Source organism: Typha angustifolia, chromosome 9, assembly GCF_048772165.1.
Source record: "Typha angustifolia cultivar Huaian chromosome 9, ASM4877216v1, whole genome shotgun sequence".
NCBI lineage: Eukaryota > Viridiplantae > Streptophyta > Magnoliopsida > Poales > Typhaceae > Typha > Typha angustifolia.
Genome location: NC_133247.1, coordinates 2,015,973 through 2,037,797, shown reverse-complemented (window position 1 = coordinate 2,037,797; position 21,825 = coordinate 2,015,973). Strand labels below are relative to the sequence as shown.

Below are 21,825 nucleotides of genomic sequence, written 5' to 3'. Positions count from 1 at the left end.
CCGTCTCCCCCAAACTCTAGCAGCTTGTCTTCTTCTCGGGTTTCCAGCCATGAGTCGCCCTCCGAGACCCCCCGAGAGATGGAGCGATCTATTCTTTGATGTTGGTTTGCGATCTAATCTCTGTCTTGCTTCCTCGTTCTTTGGAGTTGTTGCGATTCTGACTTGGGGTTTTGCGATTTAGGCCGAATCGAACCTTACTTCTGGTGCCGAATCCTCGAGGCTGGATTCTTATCCTGAGTGTGACTTGGAGAAGACAAAGAAGCTTCTTCAGAGTTGTAAGGTTTGTCTACTCTTTCTTGAATCTTTTGGATTTCTGTTTGGTTTTGTCCGATGGCAAATTGCTTGCTTATACTGGAATAGGAGGAAACGATGCTGAACTCGAGAGGGTGGAGTAAGTGCATTGGGGAGAAGCAGCAGCTGAAATATAGATTTCAAGATCTTGCCAACGACAAGAGGAAGCTGATGAAGGATTACGAAGAATTGGAGAAGCATGAGGAAAAGTTGACTGAGTGTTACGATGGCGTGCTTTTTAAGAATGGAGATCTTTATATGGAGGTTAGGAAAGGAAGCATTGCTTCTTTTATTTCTTGGTCTTTAAATAGAATTTTCTTTCCTTTATAACGTAATGTAACGTAATAGTCTTAATATTAATTTCTCTTCTCAGATTGACGAGTTGCGCAAGGAGAACAATGAATTGCAATCCAAGTTTCAAGGAGCCGAAGGGCAGGTTAGTAGATACGAGACTCCTTGCATGTTTTATAGCATCTTCTTTACTGAATTTGTAATTCTTCAAGGCCATCATACTGAATGAAGAGAAAAGGATCTTGAAAGAGGAGATGAAGAGTTTGCAGAGGCAGTTATGCAGGAGAACACGCCAACAGTGATCTATCTGACAGCAATCTGTAAAGTTTCTATAATCTCAAGCTTAGAGATCTGCTGTGAATCTGATTAACAGTTTATATCATTATTAAAATTATTATGAGCAGGAAAAATGAGACAAAGCATCGAAGAATCTAGAGCGAAAAACTGGATCATTGAAGATAAGTTGGACGGATTGCTGAGACACCTAATGTTCATCAATATGAAGCTCTGTAACTGATGCTAGGATGTTCCTTTTTTTGCTGAGATTCTCTTGTTTCACTTTTCCTTACTAAATTCTTTTCAGAAAATACTAGACAAAGCATCGAAGAATTTGGTTGTGATTTCTTTTTCTTTCTTTTTTGAAAAAAAAAACTATTAGTTACCAAATTGTCCGGCAGCGAAGCATGAGATCAAAAAAACATTTAACCATCAAACAGACAAGGTGATGCACATATGCTTGGAAAATCGTCAAAATGATAAGTACACATGAATTCATCATATATGCGTGTTGACTTGAGATCACTCCGTGCGTAAAATTAAAAATGCTGGCCGGGAAGAGAATACTTCCGATACAAGTTGAAATGATTTGATAGTGTAAAATGACGGGCAAGATTGAAGATGAATAACTTTACTATGTTTAATAATTTTGGGTTTTGTTTTCCAAGGTACCTTTAGTATTTATTGAAAATGTCTAGTTCAAATTAACATAGTAAAAATATAAGGTGTGAATTATAATAAACAAATAATGTAGGGTGTGAAATTGCAATATCCATTCTCACTAATTCTCTATCAAATAACAATCGAACTATCAAAGAGATAATCACATGTCGCGGATCTCGATGAGAGCTAACCTTAAAGTCGGCGACTCGACGATCCAGCTAAAACAAACTTTCTATAATATATGTTTCCTTCCCTCCTCCCTCTCAACTCAAAACCGCGCCACGCTTACTGCTCTCTCTCTCTCTCTCTCTCTCTCTCTCTCTCGCTCGCATACACACGATCGTTGTCCTCCTTTAGGCTTTCTTGCGTTCTTTGTGTTGGATTTCCAGCCTTCCAAGCAATGGATTCCCCTCCGAGAACCCTCCAAAGGCCATCACGAAGGCTTAGTAACATTGAACGCAGCGATAGCCACCGAATGTTCCGAAAATACTTCTCTGATGGTGGCTTTCAAGAGGTTGTCTTTCTCTTCCCTCCCCATTCTTCATCTATCTTGATTACTCTTCTTTGCTCCACTTGTCGATTTCTTGAATTGGGCTTTCGATGTTTAGGCCGAATGGAGTACCGCCGCCGACGAAGCTTTGAAGCGGTGCCTCGCGGAGACGGAGGTGATGGCGGCCAAATGCGCCAGGGCGGACGAGGGCGTGGCGGTGCGTCCCAGATCCTACGCGGTTGCAGCCAAGAATTATATGGAAGGCTCGACGGTATGAGAATAGAATGATTTCAAGATTATATTTTGGTTGCTTTCGCAAAGTTTGTGTCTTGATGGTTTCTTCTGCCTTGATTCTGGAAGACCCAAGAATCGATCTTTCATCTGGCAGATGGCTTGAGGATTCTCTTGGATAAATGCCGGGTTTGTGTTCCTTTTTGAATATTTAGGGTTCTGTTAATAATTGTGATGTCAAATTTTTCTGATGTGATTGGATTAGGTGGAAGCAAGCCTGAATGCTAAAGCTTTGAGAAACTGCATTGGGGAGAAGAAGGATGCGGAGGACGATCGGGATGAGATTACACTAGATTATGAGGACATGCTGTATCGAAGTGGAGATCTCGATGTGGAAGTAAGGAATAAAAGATCTCTGTGAACATTACTTCTTTATTTCTTTGTTTTAGCGCATTATACTTGAATAATTGAAAGATTGATCATCTGGAACACTATCTTGAGATTGCCATTTTGGGTTTGTGTGATCATGCCTGAGTACAAGGATGAAACGATTTGAGATATCAAATGTTGTAAAAGATATGCAACTTGAATCAAGAAGGTTTCTAAAACAATTGGTGGGTTACATAGATCATGGTCCAACATCACTAGCTCGGCATGAGAGGAAAGGAATATCGCTGAATTAATGGATCATCCAAGGCACGTTAGAATAGTATATGGCAGAAGAAGCAGTAGGAATATTAGTCCAAGGCACATTGTAGGATACACATCATATTTTGGGAAAATGTATCTACAATGCCTAGAACATTTATTTATTGAAGATGATAAAATGATAAATGAATAATGATGCATTATTGCCAAATGGTGATTTTGACATTCTTGGGTTGATGTATTGGATTCTCAGAATAAAGAGTTGGAGAAGTCAAATAAGGTTCTACAAGAAAATCTTCAGCAAGCCGAACAGAAGGTCAGTGGATATAAGAATCCGTGTTGCATCATCTCACCACTCATGAATCTATAACTTTGTATTTTCAAGGTCAAGGAACTGATTCAAACAAGAAAGATATTGGATGAAGAGAACAAATGTTTGAAGATGCAATTAAGCAGGGAAAGACACCAGCAGTGCTCCGTCAGCAAGTAATCGGCATGTTGGTCTACTGAAGTGAGTTTTAGCATCTTCTTTAACTATCTAAGCTGCGATCTTCTGAATTCTGGGAATATGATTAGAAATTTGTGTCACCTTCATGAAATATTTTAGTTCTTTCCCTGTGCTCAAGTACATATACGAATGGAAATTTTCAATTAGAAAAGTTGCAGATGGGTGTAACCAAACAATTAGGGAGAAGTATCACATGACAGTAAGGGTTGCTAAATGCATAGACTTACTGGATTCCTATTGTGACAACTCTTCAGATACAACTGGCATTTATTGTTTGTCTGGCACTTCCCATAAGTCCTTGTTGGCTCTATGAGATGCCAGCAAGTAGAACATATCAGTGTAATTTCATTACACTGGTATCATTGTGCTGCAAAGCTTCAGTATCTCATTTGCAGATCAGTGTAATATCATTTGCGGGTCCTCAGAAAGGTGACAGATTGATATTTGATGCACTATAGTCCACAGAGTAAGGTTGAAGTGTCCTGTGTACATGAACACGTGAGTGCTTTTTTACGCGTACCCAAGAGCTAAGATATATATCCCATGGAAAAAGAAATACCAATTGATTGCCCTTCAGTAGTTGTACTTGAATTTAGAAGAAATTTGCTTTGCTTGACCATGCACCAGTAATCATCTGATGAACCTGCAGCTTCAGTAATTTAGCTTAATTACAGCTCGGACGGCTACTATTTCCTCATCTATTGATATTCTTGCTTGATCTATTGATTAACCCATTTATTAATTCCAAGCCTTCAACTCATGCAGGAAAAATGAAACCAAGCATCAAAGGAGTAGCACTATCAAAGAAAAGCGAGCACCCAGTATAAAAACTGACAGCAAATATACCTTTCTGTAACTAACTCTTTTTCTGAATCAATTGATACTTGAATGATTCTTGTATGCTGCAGGTTCCTTTTGATTCACTTGTAATTAGAAACTCTTGTCGAAGAACTAGAAAGAACTCAACTGAGAATATACTTAAAGGTTAGCTGGATAGCAATTTCCTTGTGTCTTTTTGTAAATATCCCTTTGAGTTGGTTGGAAGGTCAGAACACTCGTAGCTCTTGAGACTACTTCTTGATACAATAACAAAGTTGATCGTGATCGACTAATCTGCCATTTAACCTATATTAATTTACTAGAAAACCATTAAATATGACGTAATATTCCATAGAAGGATCATGCTATGTCAAATTTTAGTTAATTTAACCAAAAAAAAAAGAAGGATCACAAGACATAGAACACAATAAAATAAAATAAAATAAAAGTACATAGGGAAAATCTGATCGAAATCATACTGTGTGGTTGCCCAGTTTCCCCGAGGAGGATATTTTTTTGTTATAACTTGCCTTTTGTGATAAGAAACGACCTTGATACGTGGAGATTCTGATAGTATTAAATTAGAGTTCCTAATAAATCAAAGAAAAGGGTTTCTGCTACAATTATAAATACATAAGCCATTAGCATAAGCACACAATTAAATTAAAGATGGATTCTTCTGGCTGCACCGACCTCTCCTCCGATGTGCTCTCCCTCATCTCCACCTTCCTCACCACCAACTCCGCCTACATCCGATTCCGATCAGTCTGCGCACAATGGCGCCGCGCCGCCGCGCCGGAACCCCGTCATCTCCCTCCCCAGCTCCCTCTCCTCCTCCTCGACGGCGTTCGGGTCTTGGGTCCATCAACCAAAACTTGGGACCACAACACCCATCTACTACGCGGTATATATATATATATAAGCCCTTGTTAGAAATATTTGTATACTATGATTAAGAAGAATTCTTATTCCAGTGAGACGAGATTTACTGCTTTTATTTTTCCCTATTATTTGCAGAAACGGAGGGCAGACGTTGCTACGCCTCCTCCCACGGCTGGTTAGTTTTAGACGGCGACGCCCGCGACGTCGTCCTCTTCAACCCGATAACCAGAACCAAGATTTCCCTCCCGCCGTTGACTTCGCTACCATTCGTCCTAAATCACATCGTATCAGGAGTTGACCGACACTACGTTATTCACGGCGGCTCCACGTTGACCGGCACACAGATGCGCGATTACGCGATAAAAAAGATCGTCTTGTCGTCGAACCCGAACCCCAGCTCAGCCGACAACTGCGTCGCCATGGCCATCATGAAGTCAACGTGCTCAACGATTGGGTTTTGCAGAAGGGGGGATACGACTTGGATAACGACTGACGTTAGAGCTTACGTGTGGGATATCTGTCACTCCGACGGCTTGTTCTATTCCTTGGATAACTCTTCCAGAATAACCGTTTGGAACGATAAGTCTCCAACTCCAATAGCAACGTTTGCGTTGGGTAGGATTCTTGGATCGCTGAGCGCAGTGCTCGAACGCTACTTGGTTGGGACGAGCGATGGGCTTCTGATGGTCATAAGATGCGTATGTTATAGCTACTACGGTATAAGAACTACATGTTTCAAGGTATACAAGGTCGACTTTGACTCCACCGGAGCGGGAATACCGAGGCAGATGAAGATGTTGGGCAATCGAGCTTTGTTCGTCGGCGGTCAGAATTCTTTATCTATGCCATCGACCCAAGGATTCCCAAGGGAGAATGGCATCTACTTCGTGGATTACTATAATGGCAAGCATTGCATGAAGGTGTACAACTTAGCTGATGGCAATGTTGAGATCTTGGCTGAGGTTGATAGATACAAGCATGCATCCCCTCCCACTGCCATTTGGTTTACTCCCAGCTTAAGCTAGATAATTTTGTGCCGAAGTGGGCAGATCCATTTGTTTGAAATGGCATAGATGGCATTTGTTCACTGGCTAACAAAGTGCTCCACGAGCTCTCGAGATCAACAATCTCTGTCCATCCACCACTCTTGAAGAATGAGTATGATTAGAAGCTATTCAGACATCTTACTTTGAGTCTTTGATACTACCTGCTTGTGATTGTACCATGAACACCTACTCCTCTGCTATTTTTAGTCAAACAGTAGTAAAATAACGCAATAATCTGAATTAATTATATTTAACTCTCGAACTTTTTTCTATTCTTACACAGATCTTTATTTAGTTTCTTTTTCTTTTTCTTTTTTGACATATTATGCAGAAAGAGAATCTGAAATGTTTTACATAGTTAAAGGGTCAAATTGCTAAAAAATACTATGGTGGATAACTAATTAATCTAAAAGCTTACAAATAGTACTAAATAAATATGAAATTAATATCCTCAACTTCATGTCACTGTTGTTGCCTCATCCAAATAATGTTTTGTTTATATTAAAAATTAATGTCATTGAACACTATTTTCTAAATCAGCAATAAGAAGATGGCTATATAAAAATGTATTTAATGGAATTATTCAATAAGCTCGTTTATGTAGTCTTCCATCGTCAAAGTCACCGGATGCATAATGTTCAACAATTGAATCCAACTTCATGCTCAAAAATCTCTATAATATTTCAAATAATATTATTAAATTCAAATATATTATAAGAAGTAAAAGAAATAAATAGTAAATTATAACTTCCATGTAAGTATGTATCAATAACATTGAGTATATTTTTCTAAAACTTAGTTATAATACATTTTTTACCGTGCGAAAATAATATCATCGAAAATCATGTTACCATTTAATAGATTCATCACATATTTTCTTGTACAATAAATTAATCTATTGTTCCAAATATAATTCAAGCCGTCAAACAAGAAAAATTATAAGGATGAATATTTGACTCGATCATAATCATAGAAACATAATATATAGAATAAAACATCATTAACGATTTGGAATTAGTGAGAGACAAATCAGGTTTCCCTTGGTTGCCCATTAAACTGATACTAATAATTAGCTGTTACTCTCTTCAAAGAATCAACAAGTAAATTGGTTTTATACCATGCTACCTTTCTTTACTAGTTCTAGGATGAGATATTTTTAACTTACTATTTTTCTTCTCTAAAATATTCTTATAGCTCGAATAAGAAAATTTGACAGTATTCACTTATGAGCTTATGAAGTAAAGAAATGATATTTCTTAACAAATATACCTAAAAAGATAAGGTTAAACTTAACTGAGAGTTAGAGAAAAGAGAGAGAGAGAGAGAGAGAGAGAGAGAGAGAGAGAGAGAGAGAGAGAGTTATAAATACGTACACAATCATGAGTTGAATAACGCAAAAAGGGAGATTTTTAAATAAAATTTCCGTAAATTTAAATCACTTAAAACTTGAGAGTTTCCACGGTGTCATGATGTTAAATTTACTTTTCTACCCATGAGGATTTCTAGTTATGAATGCTACTTTTCTAAAATTTAGTAATCAGAAAATGAACCGCTAATGTGATCTCCAAACTAATTACTTAATATAAAAGAAATCAATTAATAAGACAAGCGAGATCAACTACACCATTAATCAAACTTTTCCACGCGACATGGGACCCATACAACGCGGATAATAAAAACACGAACGAAGCTCCTAAATCCCCAATTCGAAATTTATTTCTTCCTCCCAATTCCCAAATCAAACCCCACACTTCCGATTCTTCTCTCCTTCCTTCCTTTAGGAATCGCCGCCATGGTGTTCGACAAAATGGCGAGCTCGTCCGCCTCAGATTTGGACGCCTCGGAATCGAGTCCTCTCCTCCCTCTCCATCCGTCTTCCTCCTCCCACCTATCCTCCCAGCCCAAGACCTTCGCCAACGTCTTCATCGCCATCGTCGGCGCCGGCGTCCTCGGACTCCCCTACACCTTCATGCGTACCGGATGGCTATCCGGGTCTATCGTCCTCCTCCTCGTCGCCGCCCTCACCTTCCACTGCATGATGCTCCTCGTCGTCACCCGCCGTCGACTCGACTGCAAGATCTCTTCATTCGGCGACCTCGGATTTGCTGTATCCGGCCGCCTCGGCCGCCTCGCCGTCGACTCCATGATCGTGCTCAGCCAAACCGGGTTCTGCGTCGGGTACCTCATCTTTATCTCCAATTCCCTCGCCCACCTCTTCCCTATCAAGAACACCGCCTTGTCCCCGAAGGCTATCTACATCCTGGTCATGATGCCGTTCCAACTGGGTCTCAATTCGATCAAAACCCTCACCCTCCTGGCGCCGCTGAGTTTATTCGCCGACGTCGTCGACCTCGGCGCCATGGGAGTCGTCCTCGGCCAGGACGTGTCCATCTACCTCGAAAACCATACCCAAGTCCGCGCCTTTGGGAGCCCTTCTCTCCTCCTCTATGGCGTCGGCGTCGCCGTCTACGCCTTCGAAGGGATCGGAATGGTCCTCCCATTAGAATCCGAGGCCGCCGACAAAACCAAGTTCCCAGGCACCCTTGGGCTTTCCATGATCTTTATCGGCATCATGTATGGGCTCTTCGGCGCCATGGGATACTTCGCCTTCGGCGACGACACCCGCGACATCATCACCACCAACTTCGGCACCGGGCTTCTCACCATCATCGTCCAAATCGGTCTCTGTGTCAACCTCTTCTTCACCATGCCCGTCATGATGAATCCTGTCTACGAGGTGTTCGAGAGATGGGTCTGTGGGAAAACGTACTGTTGGTGGTTGAGGTGGGCATTGGTGATCGCCGTGAGCTTGGTGGCGATGTTGGTGCCCAACTTCGCCGACTTCCTCTCCTTGGTTGGTAGTAGTGTTTGTGTCGTGCTTGGTTTCGTCCTCCCTTCGTTGTTCCACCTCAAGGTGTTCGGTGCCGAGATGGGGTGGTTCACGGCGATTTGCGATGCCGTGATCATCGTGTTGGGTGTCCTCCTTGCGATCTCCGGGACGTGGTCGTCGCTGATGGAGATCTTCTACTCCGTAAAGGTGTGAACTTTTTATTTCACTCCTCTTTCTTATGCTAAGGATAAGGTATTAGTTGAATAGAAGGAAAGAGACCACCCAAACTGTTGTGTAAACAACTGCTCGTATCTTCTATCTCGTGTTTGAGCTGGTCATGTGTTGTCTGTACTCTACTTTGTATGATCAAAATAAAAGAAAATGGCAAGTGGGATTTGATAAAAGATGAGAATTGCCTATTGGGTGTAGACAATTAACATAGATGTGGTTCAGATTGCAAGATGCCTTTGCTGTTTGGCGATATTCTAGTGAAATGAATATGAAAGCAATGCCTTCAGCTAGTCTGAGAGGGAATCTAAATATATGTACAAGACTCAAGATTAAGGTAACTTTTTATCCTCATTATTAGAGATGCATGTCCTCAAGACTCGATTTTTTTTTATCCTTTTCGAGATAAATATTGCTATTTTGCAATTTCAGACCACTTGGTAGTGTGGAATATATAATGAGACAAACAAAGATGGTGAAGCCATCAGCTTTTGCATCCTTGGCGTCTTTATTTCACATTTTTCTTGTGGACAGCATCTCTTCCTCATAGCGATAGCTTGCTGTTAGTATTTGGAGTTTTGTTGCCCACGTAATTAAAGTCAAAAGGAGTACCGTAGAATGCTGATAGTCAATGATAAGAGGGAACATGGAAATGACGTAGAAGTATCAACCAGTATATCTTGTTCACCGACGATCACAATCTTATTTTAAGTTTTTCTTTTTATGAATTTATTGAAGTTAACTCAATGAATTGAGACCCAATTTTCTACTGGGGGACGAATCTCTGTCTCAATTAAATAACACCTGCCTCAATCAATATAAAGTACTAAATAATGTGTAAAATAAAACAAAACAAATGATAAAGACGCCATGGGAAAAATGCATGCATATTATTCAGCGATCGACTCAGGTGCAATGCATCAAAAGGCATGCCATACATTTTACCTACAGGAAGATCTGGGAGAAGAAAGTAAATCTAGAGCAAACAATCTACCACAAGACAAATGGGAAAAATACATCAAATTTTAATTTCTTACAATCTCTTGTACCCCCAGATTTGCACACGTGGCAAACAAAGTTCTACTTCGATTTCTTCTCAAATTTCCACATTGTTTTCAAGAAAAGGAGACAACTTCTTCTTGTCTAGATCACAAATAATAAATAATAATGACTTCAACAAGAATAGTAAGGCGACAGGGCAGGTAATGAAATTCATCAACTCTCCAAGAACAAAACAAAACGAAGGAAAACAAAGAAGAAAGAAATGCATACTACAAAATGTCCCCTTAACCAACCCCAAAACCCTCAGATATATGGCACACGAAATCAATCATCTTTAGCTGAAAATTCACAATCTTGTACAAAGGCATGAAGCAGAAAGATTCTGCGTGACTTCAAATCACCTAGACAGCATCCAGCATTAGAACCTTGGCGGAGAATGGCTTCCCGAAGATTTGAAAGGTCCGCTTGCACCAAATGGATCAGCTTCATCAAAAGATTCAAATCCCCGACTGTGTCCAAAATTTCTCGAGCTGTTGACAGAGTCAAACCTCGTAAGTTGCTCACCTCTGGAGCTGCTAATGGAGTCAAACTTTGAAAAATGCTGTTCATGAGGGAAGAATCCACTGTCTTCTGTTCTGAAGGAATCAAATCTTCCAAAGTTGTTAAAAGAGTTGTCCTCATGACTTTCATTAAATTTTGGTGAGACTCCAGAGCTGAATAAAGGAGAACTTGGAACAGAATCCTCAAAGAATGGACTCTTCTTCTTCCCAAAGACACTACCTGCACTAGGAGAATCCACTCTAACTGGATTTAGGCCGAAGTCTCCAGAGAAAGAATTCTGCATGCTTTGATGATTAGCATCCTGCATAGAGATTAAATAAGACTAGCAGAAGAAAGACGGAATCAATCACATCGAGAAACTGATGTTATATATAACTTTACCTCTGCATGTATTGTACTAGAACCCCAGACTGAATCAGCATCATCAAAGTTCCAGGAAGGATCATCAGCATACTTGTCGCCAGAAAGAGTAGATTCAGCACCAACATGATCCCTGTAAAAGAATAAAATTTGGAATATATCATCAACAAGTATTGCTGAGTACTGCGAACCACATATGGGCATCCATAGTTGATAATATCACAAAAGAAAAGTTTGATAGAGAATGACTTCAATGGAGAGGACAGAAACCAAATCTTTCAAAAAGATGATACCAATATAGTTGAACTGGTTCCTGAATTTCCTGAATAGAGAATGACTCCAAAACGGAAGTAGTGAAAGCAACAAATTATACACAAACTTCGAATCATCACTGATAATATTGTCATCTTGGATGGAATTTTCAGGGAAGACAGATCAAGTTCTGCTGGTGATGTAATTTAATTGAAAGTGTTGATGAACGACACAAATAGAAGATTAAAGCTTGTCAAGAGCAGAATAACTTTATACAGAGAGAGAGAGAGAGATTGAAACCATATTTTGAATCTACAAAACCTTGTGTAACTTTCAGGCATAAGAATAATGAACTTGCTCCATGAAATTCTTGACCAAAAAGTGTAGACACATTTCATTACAGGAAGTTCCATGAAGTGGAGAAACAAGAATTCATGTACCTGTGACTTCCTTTACTGCGGGGAGATATACCATGCATCCCAAACTGCGACGAGTGAAATGGACTTTCTGTACTTCTTCCAGGACTATCAGGACTTCTCGCTGATTCTTCTTCACTATGTTCGTAGGCTGTATAGTTTTCATTCATTTGCTCACCAGTACTATAATGCTTTTCATTCTTGGTATCACCATTAGAAGATGCAACAGGAGAAAATCCGTCCATAGAGGCTCTATCATCCCAAACAGACGAAGATCTCGCATTGTCATGAGAAACTATATTTTCAACTTCTGCATTCAGACCCTTTGCTAGAACGAATCCTGGAAGTGCATGCATGGCAGTGAAAGGGACAATAATGAGATTCATGAGTATATTCAGGACAAAAAGAGTCCACTGCTAGAAGCAAGAAAATCTTGAAAAGAAAAGGTAAAGCTTCAAGCATTAAAAGAAAAACAGATATATGTTACACATTTTACTGATATTAAGAATCACTTGCATAACGTAGTGAATACTTATAAGTTCAAAGCCTTCAAAATTTAAACGACAGTAATTGATGGAAACAAAAAAAATACAACAGTGAAACCAAATATGCAAGCCGAATTCTGAAGTATTGAGATTAAATTATTAGAAAAGAAGGTACAAGTCATCATGACTCCAAATTGGACTAAATACAGCAAGCATATTCAATAGGAAAAGGTCGCAGCTGTCCAATGAATTGTAATATCCTTCCTCAGATGCATGTGCTTTGCACACACCAAATGATGTCATAAAGTAACAAGTATTTCCAGCTAGGAAGAGCTTTGTTTAAAACATATTAAAGATAGAATCATGAGCAGATCACAGTAAACTGAAAACTTGAAAGCAGCCTGCTAGCAGAGAAATTGAACAATACATCAAAGGGGGAGGAAAATTTACCTTCATCTTCAAACTTGTCCCAGTTTTCATCCCAATCTGCTGCCCCTTCTTGTGCACCAGGTTGCCAACCTTAAGGAAAAAAAATAAGAAAAGAAACTAGCTACTAAGAACACTGAGCATAAAGTGAACAGTAGAAAGCTACCCAGCTACTTGTTATCTAGCTTCAATATGCAACTGAGCAGATTAAGCGCAATCATTGCTTCACATTTTATAAGCACATCAACTGCTAGTTATCTCAAGTTCACTTTTGGAACTATTTATCAACTGCATTCATCACTATGTATTGACTTCTCAAGGCAAAATTTTCACTCTCAATAATTTCAATAATAATATTTACTTAATAGGCGGAGAATAAGTAAGCAAGAAAGTGAAGAAATTGATAGCTCTAGAGTATATAGAAGATCAAGACAGTTCTTCTCAAAACTTGCACTAGATTAACATTACATGTCACTACAAAATATATAGAAGTCCAAGCAGAAGTACCAAATGGAAGCTCAATCGATGTAGTTGGCTTAACATGCAATCCATAATGCTTGCAGCGTTCACCCAGAGCTTTCTCTAGCTCCTCCAGGTCATATTGAATTCGATCAGCACGAACCTGGAATGTACTCAAATCTTTTTAATTGCTCAGTCATGAAAATTTTAGACCTAGCAGAGATAAAAATTTACCTGAAGCAAACCATCAGCACTTCCACCTTGTTCCATTTTAACTATTGCATTTTGCAACTCAACTTTCCTCTCCTATAGATACATCAGGTAAATCCAAAATCACAATATCATTAGTATAATCATTTACAAGAGAAAAGAAATTCAAGGACATGAAAAGGTATCACTTTCACAGGACATCTTTTCATTAAAATGCTGAATATACCTGAACGTGACGAAATGTGGCCTCCTCGACTGCCAGTTTGGATGCTACCTCCCCTACTTGCTTGTATTTCTCTTCATATTTTTTGCCTAACGATTCGACCTGACAATTCAATATTTTCTCAGCAGAGTTTGTTTAAAAGAATATAAAGACATCCATTACAATGAAGGCGTCCAGGTATTTAAAGCTATGAGTATACTCTGGCAGAAGCACTCAGTTTCTAGTTGCTTCTAAGTGATGTGTGAACTCTAGCCAGGTTTTATAAAGATCATCTGCAGTTGATATAAACTCTAAAGGAGCAAACAAGAAGGAAATAAAGCTGTTCAACATTGGGAGGAAATACTTGAAAGCCTTGTTAATTTTAGTACACATCTGATTACAAAATAATTGCCAATAAACATAAATTGAGACTGAAACAGGCCAAAGTTCAATTACCACACAAGTTCATCAGGTGAATTTTTTTTACTCTATAAACGTATAGAGAAATAATCTAAAGAGGTTTTAGTAGAAAGAAATGAACAGAGGTACCACAAAATTGCAAATAAGCTGCAGTTCTGCAATGATAAGTAACAGAATGTAGGTTGTGTTAATGCTATTAAGACAGGACACCTTTTCAAGCAAAGAGGATATTTGGTTTGCTGGTGCAGTTATTTTGTGGAACATTGGATCATTCAACCTGACAAACTATTTGCAAACTAAAATTTTAAAAGACTCAATTTCAGCACATTATAAATATAAGTCCTAATAACTTCCACCTTAAATGTTCTAAAATTAAGCTAGTATATAGGGTATCAAGATCAGGTACTACCATACTAGTGTGCCATGCTTCTCAACAAATCGATAATGTGGAAGCTACAATGGGTAAGTTCTGGAAGTCCAAAATATTGGATGAAGAACTATATTACCTCATGCCTGTCAGCAGATGCCCGCTCTGTGATCTCATTCAACCTGTTGTCACACCGACTTCTATAAAGCACCTAAAGGACAACAAATTACAGCATAAAATTAGCTACTAAAGAAGAAGGAAATAAGCATTCCAAGTAGTCAACAATATCCTACTTGACAGTTATTAATATTCGTACTTCTCTTATAAGGAATTCAACAGCTCAACAAAAAGTTTCTATAGTAGTTGACTTGCGCAGCAGCTAAAAATGTCAACTGGTGTCTCTCCTCTATTATCTACCAGCAAATCACAGATAGAATATATTTATAATTTTCAAAAAAACTTCACTGTGTCAGACTTATTACTTTCTGATTTTTTTGTTTAGATTTTTTGACTTGTAATGAAGAGATTGTCATTTAAAGATGGTGCAAAAGATGGATCAGCCTTAAAGAATGCCTTCTCATGTGGTTTATCAACCTTCCATTAGTGCAAAAAAGAGTTCTTTGGAAGTTACTTCTACCAAAGAGGATCAAAAGCACACATGGCATACAAATTGTTTCTCTATTTCTAGATGCCTAGTAATAGGTAATTAGCAAAATTTCTATGTCATTAACCATCGATTGCTGATGAGACTTGTGTAGAAGCCCTAGCCATTGGCATCTTCAAATTAGACTAAAATGAGAACAAGATGGTTACTGATAATATTTTTTCAGTCACCAAAGAAATGCAAGGAAATTTGCTGCTCCCAATAGTCATATGGCATGCATCAGAAGAGTGAAAGCAACAACTCCATGTGTATGTAGTTGTATTTATCCACCATTGTTCATTTTCTTTGTTATGCTGATGGCCAACAAGATAGCTGTTGTAGGTCCATATATCCAATGCATCCGTTAACTGATGTCCTCAAATATCAAATAACTTATACTTACTACTGGCCAACATTGGTAGCTAAAGTCTTTCTACCACGATGTCCATATTTACCACTGCCATGTTACCCAAGTTGTCAAATTTCCTAGGCGGTCAACCTCTTAGAGGTCAGAGTAGAATGTGTAAGCTGCTATAAATGCGCTGGAAATCAATCACCATGTACTGTTTGTTCTAAGGCAATCAAGAATCTTTAATTACTTACTTTAAAAATTTTAAAGAGCTCAAAGACTCCTAGGACAACCCACTTTTACAAGTATAAGTGTTACTCCTCATAGGTGGTCCTCATCACATGATTGGAGACAAACAAAAGAGACTATCAGAAATGGGCATTTACAAATAAATTCCGTGGTTTATTAAAGATAGCATTTGCTTATCATATACACATAAAGCAAGATTACTATAATTTCCTCTGAAGATGCTATGAAAGCAACGCAGAACTATCAACTGTACACCATACAAATATCTTCCCTTCTTTCAGCAGGGAAAAAATGGCATGATAAAATATGTGAGGCAGATATAACCTTCTTAAGAAGTGTAAATGCATAATGCATAAAATTGGAAAAAAAAAAAGGAATAAGAACAAACAAGTGTAGCAATTTCGACTTGGGATATATTTACCAGATTTAAGAATGGAAAGAATGATCAAGAGACTCACAAGTTCTTGCATCTTGGTGCGATAAAATTCGATCTTCTCTTTAGAATCTAGGATATGCTTCTCCATCACTTGAACCTTCCATAATGGAACAAAAGAAAGTTCTAACAATGCTTTTTTTAGCACAGAATTTAATGACAATATCAACACAGAAAATTTAAGATTAGTAGTAACTGAGATGTGGCCTGTGCAATTAAACTTAGAACTTCCACAATTAGCTTACCAAGACATATCAAGAACCTACCAATCAGTTATCAAAATTAAACTGTGAAGAGTTTCAGAAAAAGCAACTGATCATGAAGAATTGAAGATGCATATATAGCTGCAACACGCTAAAATAGTTAATAGAAAAATCCCACTAACACATGTGCCACAAGAAAACTATGCAAACAGTGGCATAAAAGTTTGTAAATAAGCATTTCACCTGGAGTAACAAGTTCTATCTGAAGAAATGTAGATCTTTCTATATAACATACAAGGATCTACTTACTGTATCCCTCCATGTGAAACAGTTGTAGCAGAAAGAGTGATAGCTATTGAGAGCATATTCTATAAGTGATTCAATGTGGTTAAAATTTAAAAGATTACAAAAAAGCAGCACTTTAGGTTCATCAAATTGACTTGACTTCCCCAGCATAAGCAGAAAATTTACCATCAGTACATATATATAATCACCCAGCAACTTGAATCACTAGAATGCACAGACACGTTGACATGTTCCCCACATAAAGGCAAATTAATTGCCGGAAGACTGTTAAGTTATCGTATATACATTTTTGCAACTCTGCTGTCTGGTTGCAGGAAAGAAGGGGTGTCAAAAGAACAGGAAAGACCATGATGCATGCATCCAAATTTATAACATGTGACCACAGTCCATGAATTCACATGAAATGAATAGCCATCAGCTTATGCCCAAAACCCTAAACTCAACAACCCCAGCCCGAAGCCCCCCACCACCCTCAAGAGAAGTCCTGCTAGGAGTAATAGCACTGACAGCACATCCCACTCACCACCCTTGCACCCTGTTCCAGTATTACAAAAGAATTGTGATGGTATCGAAAATAGAGCAATTCAGGTTGTTTATGGCACATGAGCAATCCAGCGGAACATAGTACAAGAGCATTGATGTTTATTCCATTCTAGTATAGTGGTATCTTATTAGAATAGATATACAATACACCAATGCAATCATTGAGTAATCGAATGTTTGCAAACAAACTTTATCAATTATGATTTTTAGAGTGATAAAATTCAGGTTCAATGCAGTTTAAGCCCTTAAGCAATACTGAGAACACCAAAGTACAAAGAATATAATACTTCAAGTTTTGAACAAACCAGAAAATACCTTTCTATCAGTGTCAGTTTCTGCCTGATATTCTGAGCTTACTGCACTTTGCTCATTCCTGTTGACTTGATTTGCCATGTGATTATCCATGCCAGGCATTCTTGACTTTTGCTGCCCTGGCTGTAGTACAGTACCAGTCTGTTGAGGCATATATGCTTGTGTTGGAGGCCTTGCTCCAGTGTTTGGCACCAAAGGACGTGCTCCAGGGATCCCTTGTGATAATCCTAATCCAAGAATAAACAGGCAAAATATGGAAGCAAGCATAAAAATCAAAAGAACGAAGGCTGCTCAGAATTTAATAACCATAACTCCAGAGTGCAACAAAGAAAGTTATCAAACAATACCAGGATTCGTTTGCCATGTTGGGCCACCATATGCTGTTGAAGGCAAACCTGTGGCGCGTAACAGTGTCTCATCGTATCTAAGACTATCAGGCAGTGCAGCTGGAAGAGGGCGTCCTTCTCGAAATCGCTCCATTAAATAAAGAGCAATACAGAACTCTCTCAGGGAAAGCATGCTATCATTATCTTGGTCAGACAAGTCCCACACCTGCTTTAAAACCTCTAAACAATCCAGAGAAAGCATTATCAGATAATAACAGTAACATGTTCCCACAACAATGCAAAAGTTCAACATGTCTCTTGCACTTTAAAGTTTAAACAGCCTAGTCGGGTTAAGTGATGCAAAAAACAGTAGCCGGTCAATCTCTTGGTTGATGCGTAAGAAATGCAGGAAACAAAGAAAAAGTGGAAAACATGTAAGTCAACAAAACTACCTCCAAATACATACGGCAAAACCCAAACAATGTTGATGACCAAGCTATTGTTCCTTGACAGAACAATAGCTATTTAGGAGCAAAAGTAAATCAAACAAGACCAAATACAAATGTATGCAACAAGGCCACATCAATATTACTATTTAGGAGCACATCATAATAAGAAACACAGCTATTGTTCCTTGACAGAGCAAAGACAAAAGGCTCTAGTATAATTATTAAATCCAAACAAAGTTATCTGTTCTGTGGCATAAGGACAGTCAAAAGCATTTGGCATATAAAATGAGAACAGCTTAAAGCAAGTTTTGCAATTTGATACCTCTTGGAAGTCTCCAACTAAGGAACAGGTTGCGTGCTTGTTCACCAGTGATTTTTCCATCTCTATCCTTATCCACCTCCACAAATACTTTTGTGTACTTCTGAATATCAGCTTGAGCAATCTTTGGCCATTGAGGCTGCGACTGACCTGAAGCTGAACTGGCAGGTCCAGCTGAAATATTCAATGCAGCAAGTGCTGAAGTGTTCTGATCTTGCTTGTTAATTGATTGAGCTGGTTGAAGCTGACTACCACCAGGAGGGAGTCTTGTTGTACTATGTAAAGGATCAAGTTGTGCCAGCTTAATCAAATTTTGAGAACCACTTGCAGCAGATGTAAAAGTGGATGTATTGGTCATACTGTTTGCAGGAAAGGTAGGTGGCAGAGCACTTGCCTTTGTTTGAGAAGCAGCAGAGAATACATCCCCCCCGAAATTGGAGGCAGAAGAAAAACCATTACCAGAAACAACTAAAGCTTTTGAACCATTAGCAGCATGTCCTGCAGGAGGAAATGCTGAATCCAGGGGCTTGGGAGGGAGTGAGGATGATGGTATGGTTTGTGTTTGTGGTCGAGGAGTCATTCCGCTTGTGCTGGATAGTGGAACACCAAAACCATCTGGCTTCTGTGAGGGAGTAATACCTGTTAGAGGAGATTGTGAGATACCCCCAGCAGAAGCTCCAGCAGTCCGATTGCCAAGCCAATCAGTTGATAGGTTCACAAGCTTTGTGCTTGGATGCTGTGGACCTGCCATACTGCCTCCTCCACTCAGCCCTTGATTAACTCCCAGCATCTGAGCCGAAGAAGCTGATTGAGGTGGCCTTGTTAAAACAGTGTTTGAGGAGAACAATTGTTGATTCAAACCCACATTTGCAGGTGGTGCTTGTGGGCCTTTGAAGCCTAAATTTTGAGTCGGTGTCAAAGAACCCATCTGAGTGGAAGGTGCCAAAGAACTTCTCTGCTGTCCAGCAGCAGCTCCAGGACCCATTTGAGTTGCAGGCAAGGGTACAGTATTTATTTTTGGAGCTGGAATTTTAGCTGCAGCTGGACCATATAATGCAGACTTCACTATCTCAGGTGCTAGTTCACGACCACTTTGTGCCACAGTTACTAGCTTCAGCGCATTGTAGAACTCTTGGCGCCCTAGGAAACCAGTTCGGTTCTGATCAGCATGCATCCATATCTGCATATCATTCCCAATGAGATTGTAAATGTTCAAATTTACAAAAGTATTGTGCTTTAAAAATAGAATCCCAACTAATATGAAAGTAATGCATATCCAAAGTGAAAAAGAGATGTTAAATGAACATATGGCAGTAATCAGAAATTCTCAGAGCAAGACTATATTAAAAAAAAAAAAGACAACACTCGTGCAATCTTACAGTCTGCCGCTCATCCAGTAGGATCTCAAAAAATGATTTACATAGATTGACCTTAACTAAGTTCTTCTGAAGAAATGAATTCCCACCAAGGACTAATTTACAAATATCTACAGAGGAGATTAACTAAGCTTTCAATACTTATACTAAAAATAGATGAGATTAACAACAAATGATTCATTGCCAGCAACATGCTTCAGAAAGAATCTATGACATCCTGCAGAAATCATGTATTAAAACATAGAGTTAGAGACATGTATGCATCAGAGTGTGAATCATATGAACCAAACTTATGGAAGACTTCTTACATCTGCCGAAAAAGGCAAATTTTGATCAAGAAAGAACCTGAGAAGGGGAGTTCGACAAAGATCTATCAGCACACATTCACAAAAAGCAGAAACCAGCCCCATTCTACGTTGCTACTTTATGCATTAGGTAATGCACCTCACATTATGGTCAATTAAGCTTCAATTAATACTCATTGCTGATCAATTACTAAATCTTCCTCTTTAGACCAGGCTGCAAGATCTTCCATCAAGACGTGACACAGCAATAAGAACGTTCAACCATCAAGATCTTTCGCAGAAAGAAAGAAGAATAGTTTGATGCTCCTAACTCTCCAATGAACGTAAGATTAGGATAACCTCGATTCTTGATGCAGGAAATAACTCAATGAACTCGAACGAAGCCTAATTCCAAACAAACGACATCTCCATCTACTAATCTAAAGATCTAATATTTGTTCATTAAGCGATGAGAAAACCAATAACTAGAAAGAGTTAAAAGGGAACCTGAGCTAAGACGGGCTTCGGCAAATTGGATCCTTGGAAGAAGGCAACCGCCTCGGCGCCGCTAACCTTCCCATCCTGATCCAAATCCGCCTTCTTGAAGTATGCCTCGAAGACCTCCAAGTTCGCCATCAAGAACTCCCAGATCAGGCCTTCGACAGATCAATCCGGCGGCTGGCAGCGATCGAGAGGAAGGTTTGATGAGATCTCCGCGCAGAGGGCACGGCTGGAGGAACGCAGAAGTGGTGTTTTGCCCTGTAGATCTAAGGAATACGGCGTTGCCACAAGGGGAGGAGGCGAGATTTGGATTGGAGAAGCGGAAGAGCTATTCGAATCGGATGACTTCGCAGCGAACAGGCGACAACGGTGGTTGGCATCGCTCGCCCGATGGTGGCGAGAAGACTAAAACTTAATGGAAAGGGGATTTGGAAATTTCCTTTCCTTAAAGTAATTTGTAATTTTCAACAAAATAGTTAATTTGCTAATTACTGATATGAACATGACGTCAGCCAGCACTTTATATTTATTAGTCAGGATAAAAGTATGCTCCAATTTATACGAGGGTCGAGGGGCAACAAAAAATCTCACACCTCCTCTTCTTTTCCTTTTTCCTTTTTCTTTTTTCTTTTCTTTTCCTATTTCAATTTCTTATGGATAGAAGTTACAAAGTATCCAATATCCAATATTGCTGTCGGACTATTTGGCATCCATTTATTGGCTTCCAGCTGCACCAAATATATCTAGAAATATAACAGCTAGTTACCTCCCCCAGTAACTAAGTAGATAATTCTAAGTAATTATTATGACCAAAATTATTTATTAGTGGTTTGACTGATAGCAGAAACAATATTCTTAAAAAATAATTATCACTTTAAGGTTTGACCACTTATGAAAGAAGAGAGCTAATACTAGTATAAATTATTTTATTAGTTTAACACTAGTATATATATATTATTTTAATATGATGTAAAACTGATATTAAGTTAATAAAAAAAGAAATGGGTTAAGCCCAAACTGGGAATGTATAATAGGAGAGAGGTGGATGGAAACTGTTATACAGGCCTAGCTCTCGAAATTTTGACGGGCCATAGGCCTGTATAGGGACCATAAGGTGTTCACACGTGGTAAGAAATAGAGACACCTCTGCTCCGCTCCTCTCCCACGTG

General features: G+C 39.0%; 5 protein-coding genes across 8 annotated transcripts; 4 read left to right on the top strand and 1 right to left on the bottom strand.

Moving 5' to 3' along the window:
* Positions 1 to 17: 17 nt before the first annotated feature.
* LOC140767779 (uncharacterized) lies at positions 18 to 1,121 on the top strand. Its single transcript, XM_073107818.1, has 6 exons — positions 18 to 100; positions 182 to 280; positions 361 to 555; positions 665 to 727; positions 795 to 902; positions 987 to 1,121. The coding sequence occupies exons 1-5, from the start codon at positions 50 to 52 to the stop codon at positions 882 to 884; spliced, it is 498 nt and encodes a 165-aa protein (XP_072963919.1). The 5' UTR covers positions 18 to 49; the 3' UTR covers positions 885 to 902; positions 987 to 1,121.
* A 649-nt stretch (positions 1,122 to 1,770) lies between these two features.
* On the top strand, positions 1,771 to 4,380 carry LOC140767515 (uncharacterized). 4 transcript variants are annotated; one of them, XM_073107452.1, is made up of 7 exons: positions 1,771 to 2,035; positions 2,130 to 2,282; positions 2,372 to 2,431; positions 2,508 to 2,639; positions 3,144 to 3,206; positions 3,276 to 3,401; positions 4,164 to 4,380. In XM_073107452.1, exons 1-6 carry the CDS (start codon positions 1,922 to 1,924, stop codon positions 3,378 to 3,380), a joined length of 627 nt encoding a protein of 208 aa, XP_072963553.1. In that variant the 5' UTR covers positions 1,771 to 1,921; the 3' UTR covers positions 3,381 to 3,401; positions 4,164 to 4,380. The 4 variants fall into 4 exon arrangements, with proteins under 4 accessions (XP_072963553.1, XP_072963555.1, XP_072963556.1 ...); XM_073107454.1 differs by lacking the exon at positions 2,372 to 2,431; XM_073107455.1 differs by lacking the exon at positions 3,144 to 3,206.
* A 321-nt stretch (positions 4,381 to 4,701) lies between these two features.
* On the top strand, positions 4,702 to 6,147 carry LOC140767623 (F-box protein At2g17036-like). The gene is made up of 2 exons (XM_073107612.1): positions 4,702 to 5,121; positions 5,235 to 6,147. Exons 1-2 carry the CDS (start codon positions 4,887 to 4,889, stop codon positions 6,122 to 6,124), a joined length of 1,125 nt encoding a protein of 374 aa, XP_072963713.1. The 5' UTR covers positions 4,702 to 4,886; the 3' UTR covers positions 6,125 to 6,147.
* A 1,682-nt stretch (positions 6,148 to 7,829) lies between these two features.
* LOC140767519 (amino acid transporter AVT3B-like) lies at positions 7,830 to 9,379 on the top strand. Its single transcript, XM_073107459.1, has one exon. It carries the CDS (start codon positions 7,938 to 7,940, stop codon positions 9,186 to 9,188), a length of 1,251 nt encoding a protein of 416 aa, XP_072963560.1. The 5' UTR covers positions 7,830 to 7,937; the 3' UTR covers positions 9,189 to 9,379.
* Positions 9,380 to 10,384: 1,005 nt separating this feature from the next.
* On the bottom strand, positions 10,385 to 21,076 carry LOC140766633 (uncharacterized). The gene is made up of 13 exons (XM_073106128.1): positions 20,663 to 21,076; positions 18,499 to 19,675; positions 17,749 to 17,967; positions 17,405 to 17,628; positions 16,063 to 16,137; positions 14,503 to 14,574; positions 13,601 to 13,699; positions 13,399 to 13,470; positions 13,213 to 13,327; positions 12,730 to 12,798; positions 11,819 to 12,134; positions 11,148 to 11,259; positions 10,385 to 11,067 (listed from the first exon to the last, which is right to left on the bottom strand). Exons 1-13 carry the CDS (start codon positions 20,789 to 20,791, stop codon positions 10,624 to 10,626), a joined length of 3,123 nt encoding a protein of 1,040 aa, XP_072962229.1. The 5' UTR covers positions 20,792 to 21,076; the 3' UTR covers positions 10,385 to 10,623.
* Between the last annotated feature and the right edge of the window lie 749 nt (positions 21,077 to 21,825).

What these genes read in the sequence shown, in the direction of transcription:
- LOC140767779 (XM_073107818.1), top strand. Translation starts at nt 50, where the DNA reads ATGAGTCGCCCTCCGAGACCCCCCGAGAGATGGAGCGATCTATTCTTT. An exon ending in ATGGAGATCTTTATATGGAG is followed by an intron (nt 556 to 664) that starts GTTAGGAAAGGA and finishes TTCTCTTCTCAG; the next exon opens with ATTGACGAGTTGCGCAAGGA. An exon ending in TTCAAGGAGCCGAAGGGCAG is followed by an intron (nt 728 to 794) that starts GTTAGTAGATAC and finishes TAATTCTTCAAG; the next exon opens with GCCATCATACTGAATGAAGA.
- LOC140767515 (XM_073107452.1), top strand. Translation starts at nt 1,922, where the DNA reads ATGGATTCCCCTCCGAGAACCCTCCAAAGGCCATCACGAAGGCTTAGT. An exon ending in TTCTCTTGGATAAATGCCGG is followed by an intron (nt 2,432 to 2,507) that starts GTTTGTGTTCCT and finishes TGATTGGATTAG; the next exon opens with GTGGAAGCAAGCCTGAATGC. An exon ending in TTCAGCAAGCCGAACAGAAG is followed by an intron (nt 3,207 to 3,275) that starts GTCAGTGGATAT and finishes TGTATTTTCAAG; the next exon opens with GTCAAGGAACTGATTCAAAC.
- LOC140767623 (XM_073107612.1), top strand. Translation starts at nt 4,887, where the DNA reads ATGGATTCTTCTGGCTGCACCGACCTCTCCTCCGATGTGCTCTCCCTC. An exon ending in CAACACCCATCTACTACGCG is followed by an intron (nt 5,122 to 5,234) that starts GTATATATATAT and finishes TATTATTTGCAG; the next exon opens with AAACGGAGGGCAGACGTTGC.
- LOC140767519 (XM_073107459.1), top strand. Translation starts at nt 7,938, where the DNA reads ATGGTGTTCGACAAAATGGCGAGCTCGTCCGCCTCAGATTTGGACGCC.
- LOC140766633 (XM_073106128.1), bottom strand. Translation starts at nt 20,791, where the DNA reads ATGGCGAACTTGGAGGTCTTCGAGGCATACTTCAAGAAGGCGGATTTG. An exon ending in AACATGGCAAACGAATCCTG is followed by an intron (nt 17,629 to 17,748) that starts GTATTGTTTGAT and finishes TTCTTGGATTAG; the next exon opens with GATTATCACAAGGGATCCCT. An exon ending in CCACATTTCGTCACGTTCAG is followed by an intron (nt 13,471 to 13,600) that starts GTATATTCAGCA and finishes ATGTATCTATAG; the next exon opens with GAGAGGAAAGTTGAGTTGCA.